Here is a 7,208-nt window from a genome sequence, read left to right on the forward strand (position 1 = left end):
GGAATATTATTAATATTCTTGGAGTATGTTCTGCTTTTTGTTATTGTAGCTGCCTGACAACTCATAGATTACGAGTAAGATTTTCTATCACCTGATGCGTTCGCAGATCCGTGACTGAAAACTCCACTTTCGGGGAGATTTTAAGACGTTTATGTGACGTGTATGGGGGCGAGATTAGTGTTAGGTCCTGTGATCAGAGCTCCAATGTTACCGATGATGCATAGTGAATAATGTATAATGAAATTGCTGTCTGGTACTTATTTGTGAAAGGCTTTATATGATCTACAACTCTGTGTTTGCCTGGACAGATAATCAGAGATTTGTTGAAGGAGCTGCAGGGAGGGACACTCAATCTTATTTTAGTGACTCGTGGTCAATCAGGGGGATGTTGACATATAAAACTAAAGGCACTGTCCTTGTTTTCAGCTGGTGTGGTTCAGGTTCAATAATGCCTCAGAAGGATCAAGAGAAAAAGAGAGAAATAAAGAGAGACTCCTGCTGCGGTGCACACTGGCAGCACAGCAGGCGAGCTGTCAGAAGAATCTTCTTTTAGAGTTGTGTATGCACAACTTTTTAAGGTCTACAAATGTGAAAGGATCCACTCTATTACTATTTCAAAAAATCCAGAAACAACAAAGATTGAGAAACTAACAGCTTTGTTCAGTGTTCATAGTTATAGTATGTTTATATAGCTATATTTTAATGTCTCACACTGCAGATTTGGTGCCTCCAATCTGTTAGCTAGTAAAAACTACACAGTAGCAATGGAGCGCTACAGTCAGCCACACATACCCAAAACAAACAAACAAAAGGTATGTAAACACTCGCAGACAATGGCTAAAACAACACCACGCATCTTTTAAGTCTTTTTTATCGTAAAGAAAGTTTTGTCACTAAAATCTAAATTCAAATGTGAATAATTGAAATTGCTATTGACATTGTGACTTATCGTCTCTTTCACTTATTACTGTACAAGTCTCGTTTTGATAGAATTGAAACAGGAAGCTACGTACAGGTTTAGGAAGATATTGCCCTCTCACAAGATCAACATAGTGAGCCCTCAGATGGGGTTAAAACACTGATTTCAGATCAGTGCTGAGGGGCAAATATCTCCAATTCTGTCTGTACATGATGGGTAAGGCCTCGACCCTGGTGTCATGCATTGTCACAGCGCAGAACTGATGTAGGAGACAAACAGAACAAAAGAAAACTTTCACTTATTTTTGTCACGAAAGCAATGCTTTTATAGAAACAATTTAAGTTGTCAAACAGCACAAGGACACGCACTCAAAAAGGGGAGAAAAATAATAATAATAATAATAATAAGAAGAAGTACTTCATGGTTCTGAAAGCAAGTCAACAAAGTAAAATGGCGCCTTTAAATGATGATTGAGTCTCTTTGTGCTTTTGTAGTTAATCAGCCGATCCACTAGGGGGGGCCCATCTTTGGGGAGTTTAAAGAGAGCAAGAGAAAGAGAGAAAGAGAGAAGAGAAAGAAAGGATGCCACTGCCTCCTGGTTCTTCTTTTGAATATTCAGGAGGCGGCTAAAAATGGCGTCTCATTAAGTGGCACCTGTGTCGACTGATACCAGGCAACAAACTATAAACAGGATCACATTTATAAACAAAGACTTCTTATATTGAAAGTTTTTCATATTTCATATTTCACTGCATCGTCATCATCATCATCATCATCATCATCATCACTATTCTAGCACAACAGCGTGACACTATTATAAATCATTACAGGCATTCACTCTCATCACGGAGTGCAGCGCAGAAAAGCTTCTTAATATATTACTCTGTCTCCTCCATTATAAATAGCTCTTGATCAGGACTAAATCTCATCTGGGGAGGTCGGATAGCACCTTCCTGTACAATAACACGACCCGGTGGAATTGATTTTGTTCTGATGTGAACATGTACACTGTTAGTTTTACAGAAGGGGGCTCATGTTTTCGGCTGTGCTTTACTGAAAGGCCTGTCTGTTGGTCAGTGGCATTTGAACCACTTCGAATGTGGATTTGAGGCATGGATGTATTAAGAGAGCTAGATACCGCACCGCCACTCAGCCTTGCTGTCAATTTTTCACAAATGGTCGCTTGCGATGTTGCAACTAAAAAAAAAAACTAAAAAAAACTCTGTGCCCCAAAAAGCTTCTTTTTTTTTTTTTTTTCTCCCAATAAACCACTTTCATCAAAGAGCTGTGTGTCAAACTGTTGACGGGACACTTCCAACTCCAAACAAGGTCAAATTTGTCTACTGTTAATTTACGAGTTTTATATTTGTAAAATCTAAAAGTATGTGAAAAATTGGCTTTATTTTTGCGATTTCATCACAAGCAGCTGATTGGGAACCCGCGAGCATGGTCAGTTGGGTATTACACAGATGTGCATGTATAGTAGGCCGTAGAACACAAAAGCAAACACGGACCCAAGAAACTTGTTTTGGCTCATGTGCCAGGAAAACAATTTTCGTACTAGTGAGTGGGAGCCATTTTGGGCTTCCGGTATCCAGTTGTCCCTAATACATCCATCATGTGAGGACACAGTTTTACAAACACATTGATGTTTTGTTTGCTAAACCCCGCCCCTAAATAGCAAATATCCAATCATGGCTCAGCAACCATAATTAGGCAGTTAAGCTTTGGACTTTTTGACATGCTGCTGCAGTGTGCTTGGAACTGTTGTAGGGATGACATATGACGTTTAAAGAGTTTAGAGGGTGGAGTCTTCTAGCTCTTTTTTTTAAAACCAAAAACACAAAAACAAAAGTGTGAGGAATGAACTAAACTATAAATATGGTGGCGTGGGTTCGAATCCCCGGCAGCCCCTGGTCCTTTCTGTTTGGAGTTTGCATGTTCTTTTTATATTTCTGTGTGTTAATGGCTGGTGCTTTGCTTTGCTCCCACTTTTAAAAAAACATATGTTAGGGTCTGCAGTTGGTCCTCGAGCGCAGCAATGTGTGGCTGCCCACTGCTCCTAGTGTGCATAGGATGGATCAATTTTCTCACAAGGATCAATAGGGTAGTTCAAAAAAGTTATATGCTGTAATGTGTTCTTCAAATATTGGCTCATCTGCCTGACAGTAGTAAGTCTGGTCTCATCCAAGAGCACATAATTAACTCCTAAATATCTTTGTGGTTGCAGTTCATGACTAGCACATCCAGCGTGTAGTATTTCCTGACAGTGGGAGAATTATTAGTGTCCAGAGGTTTGCAGCTCTGTCCTGCTCCTCACTGGATTTGTCTAATGTAACGTTACAAATGAAAATGTTCAACATGGAAATACAAGTATGAAAGCTAAATTGGCCAATTGACGGTCATAGGCTAAAAATTAGAAGCTGATTTTGTGTACTTCGTTTTGAAATCAAGGATTGATTGCTTTAAAAAAAATATTTAAGACCTTACCACATACAGTACGTGCTCCGCGAGAATGGTAATCTCGACAGTTACAACAGTAACAGAAAGAGGCGGGGCTTCGCAAACATTTGTAACACTGAACTCTCCCATTGAAATTCGGGTATCCCATTTATTAAACTTTGTGATCCCAGAGTAAATGTGTTGATTCCACAGCAAAGAGACTAGCTTGATAATGATATGAGTGATTTTGGTCAGTCAAAGTTGTGAGGATTGGATTGTCTTTACTTCACTGTAGCGTGGCATAGAAAATTGATTGATAAATGTCGGGTCACAAAAATACTGTTTGAAAAAGTGATTTTGCTCGAATCAGCTCAAATAATGTCATCAAAAATATTCCCAGCCTGAAAACACAACATTTTACCCAGAAGATCACAATACAGTTAGTTGCAATGCTGCATGCAGTCCACTGACTTACTGGGTTCATAGATGACTGGTTGAAAACAAGATAGGGATACCAAGCCTTGATAGATTATGGGAGGGTCCAAATTTCCAAAATGCACCTGTTTACAAAATCAGTCCTATATCCTCACAGTAATGGATACACATACAGTTTTGTGCTGCAGCTCAGGAGTGTGTTTGTTCGTTTAAATGTCAAAGAAAATTCAAACTTCACTGACGTCAAACACTTGAAATCTCCTCATTGCAGTCCGTGCGTAGGCCAGTTTGTACTGAGCGGTGCTGGTGCTATCCATCCCTCCCTCCCTCCTCTCCCGCTCCTCACCCTCCTCTTCTCTCTGCAGGAGGGGTCAGTGGCGGTCGTAGGCGGAGGCTGTAGCAGTGGCAGCAGGGCCCGCCCCCCGTGATGTTGCACTGTAATAGTATGGCGATCCTGTGTGTGTGTGTGTGGGGGGGGATCACAGACACACATTTCTTTCAACTCTCTTAAATCAAACGCAGCTAAAAGTCAATATAGAATTAGAAATCATTTACTCAAAAGATGAGTCCAGTTTGTTACAACTTGGTCTTATTTTTGTATTTTATCCTCATTTCTGTTTGTTTGGCTGTCGTTGCTCTTCAGTTGTGGGCATTTGAGTGCAGAGGCCAGTGACTTTGCTGCAGTAAAGTTTGAACAAATAGTCAAAGTATTTTTACCCAACCTGAAATACAGTCATTTGACCCATTGTTTTTTATATATGTACAGTATACATATATTTAAAACTGTTTTAATTGTAGCAGCTTTCAACCAGTATTTGGAGGTAGAACTGAAAGTGAGTGCAACAAGAATGTATCTGATAATCCCATATTGGACAGGAAAATCACTTTCTATTCAAAATATATTTGACTAATCTGGCGAATTGTTTAAAACTTGTATGACTGTCTTGGCGCTTCTGTTCATTTTTTTTCCCAGTGGACCTCTGTTGCAATGTCATCGCTTGCACAGATCTCCCCAATTAACTTGGTGAGACTCATTTTTATTACAGATAGGAATGATGGTTAGAATGACAAAAATAAGACGCAGGTTTTAATAAATCTGAATTCTCCTTTAACAACTTTAATACGGTGTAAATGTGGAATGAGCAGCTTCAATTTTCTGTTAAGATTATATTTTACTTTGAATGTGAGTGGTGAAAGGCAGGGATGAGATGACATGAGCTGATGAAGCTAATGACGTAAAAAAATAGTCTCCCTTTCACATACAGCCAATAAAATGAAATCCGTCTACTTCCTGACTGTCAGTATCGCCCTCCTTTCTCTTTCTCTTTCTCGCTCTCTCTCTGTCACACACACACACACACACACACACACACACACACACACACACACACACACACACACACACACACACACACACACACACACACACACACACACACACACACACACACACACACACACACACCATCTAAGTGACAGTCTAAGCTGACATAGTGAGTACAGCTCTACTACTACTGATCCCTTGAGTCTATTCTCTCCCCAGGGAAGAGGTCAATTCAATACTGTAACCCCAAAGATACACAAAAACGCACACTCGCACACCTTAATACACACAGAAAAAAAATTCCCCTTCACTCACACACACACACACACACACACACACACACACACACACACACACACACACACACACACACACACACACACACACACACACACACACACACACACACACACACACACACACACACACACGCCTACACCTGTCTCTGTCACTTCCATCAATCAGCCTAGCTGTGTGTTGACAGGTTATGTCTGTCCACAGTCCAGGTAATCTCAGGAGCCTCTTTGGGGAAGTGAGGCATTAAGCCGACCTGACAAACTATTTAGTCTCACTCAGACTTCAGACGCCCTCTCTCCCCTTTTGCCTCTTTTTTTCTAAACTCCTCTTTCTTTCATTTGTCACCTCTTCCCTCATCCTTCCCCGTCTTTCCTCTGTATCACAGCGTCTCCTTTCCCCTGCCATCAATCTTAAACCTTTCAGTGTCTCCTAATGTGCATCTTGTCCTCATATTATGTGTCCACTCATCCGTTATCATACCAAAGTTCCCTTACAGTCTCTTATTCTTTCTTCCTTTTCCACCTCCTGTGCTCTATCATCATCTTTCCTCATCCTTGCACCTCCTCCAGCACATATTCCTGGATCCTCACACATGCTTTTTCACTCCTTCACTTGCTTCGTCTTTCTCTGTCTCTCGCCACCTACCTTGCATCTGTCCTGCCTGGCTGGTGAAGAGACTGGAGGAGCAGCCGATTTCCGTCCCCAGGAGAGACCCATAATCCTGCTGAAACACTGGGGGGGGGGCAAAGGGATGGAGGGAAGGAAGGAGGGAAAAGGAGAGTTGAGGAGAGGAAAGGGTGGGGGGGGGCACACTACAGGTCATCACAGGTTGACCCCTCTCACCTACTGACCTTTTACACCATTGCCCCCCCCCCCCCACCCCCAGGACATGTTTTGTAGCTTGCTGTCATGTCACATTGGTCCTATGATATAAGATCATTCTTGCCAGCTCATTATAGTTTAGGAGATCAACGCTGGTGGCAGTTTGGGACTGAATGACCAATGGATGTTTTTTTTGTTGTTGTTTGTTTGCATCTCTGTTGGTGTGACAAGGCATTAGGTAGCTAAGAGATACCAATTTACATGACTTGTACATGAACTTAATACTCCATGTACCAATGCATCAAGTCCTGCTACCTTGTGTAAAAAAAAAGAAAAGAATCCTGATTGTTCGACTTAGTTAACTTTCTAATTGTTAAAGTGAGGGTGATTTCATGAAACGTGAAACAATAGGTGGTCAGTCTGCTTCCTCCACAACAGATGTAAAACAAAATCCCACAGAAATGTTAACATCTAGTCTGCTCCTTCCTCTCTCACTGCATCTTTCCTTCTCTTCAAATTCATTCACAGCCTAAATTGCCAGTCTTTTAAAAAAAAAAAAAAAATCCCTCCGTAGAACCATTAGTATGTTTCTGATGCACTGCTTTCTACGACACAATACAAAATGAAATGGAATGGGAAAAAAATGAACAGTGGAGCATGAAAGTTACAAAACATAATTAGAGAGGCTGGAAGTGGGATGCGAGGTCGAATGAAATGAAATGAAATTCATTGACACGATTATTGATCCAGTCCTGGTAAGCAGAACTAGCTACAACGATACGGGATACACCAACCTAATAGGCTGGGGTTAGGAAATCTCCACGATTCATTGTACGTGGAATACTGCGGATGGGAATACGGACTTCCGGAAAAATCTCCCCCTGAAAGAAAACACAAAACAAGAAACGGCATGTTTAGAAACAATGTAGGAGACAAAGAATGGTCCTGGCTGCAAAACATTTTATCTTT

At 41.0% G+C, this 7,208-nt stretch overlaps 1 protein-coding gene across 1 annotated transcript in view; it reads right to left on the bottom strand.

Moving 5' to 3' along the window:
• Positions 1-880: 880 nt before the first annotated feature.
• pax5 (paired box 5) overlaps positions 881-7,208 on the bottom strand; it is a 57,614-nt gene continuing 51,286 nt past the window's right edge. The window contains exons 9-11 of the mRNA XM_069697483.1: positions 7,034-7,120; positions 6,063-6,149; positions 881-4,250 (exon numbers count right to left, since the gene is read on the bottom strand). Coding sequence (XP_069553584.1) covers positions 4,168-4,250; positions 6,063-6,149; positions 7,034-7,120 — 257 coding nt within the window. The 3' untranslated portion in view covers positions 881-4,167. The remainder of the gene's footprint in view (positions 4,251-6,062; positions 6,150-7,033; positions 7,121-7,208) is intronic.

Source organism: Brachyistius frenatus, unplaced genomic scaffold (assembly GCF_029030835.1).
Source record: "Brachyistius frenatus isolate BFR_SWC_R1_liver_20210118 unplaced genomic scaffold, ASM2903083v1 Contig_23, whole genome shotgun sequence".
Taxonomy (NCBI): Eukaryota; Metazoa; Chordata; class Actinopteri; family Embiotocidae; genus Brachyistius; species Brachyistius frenatus.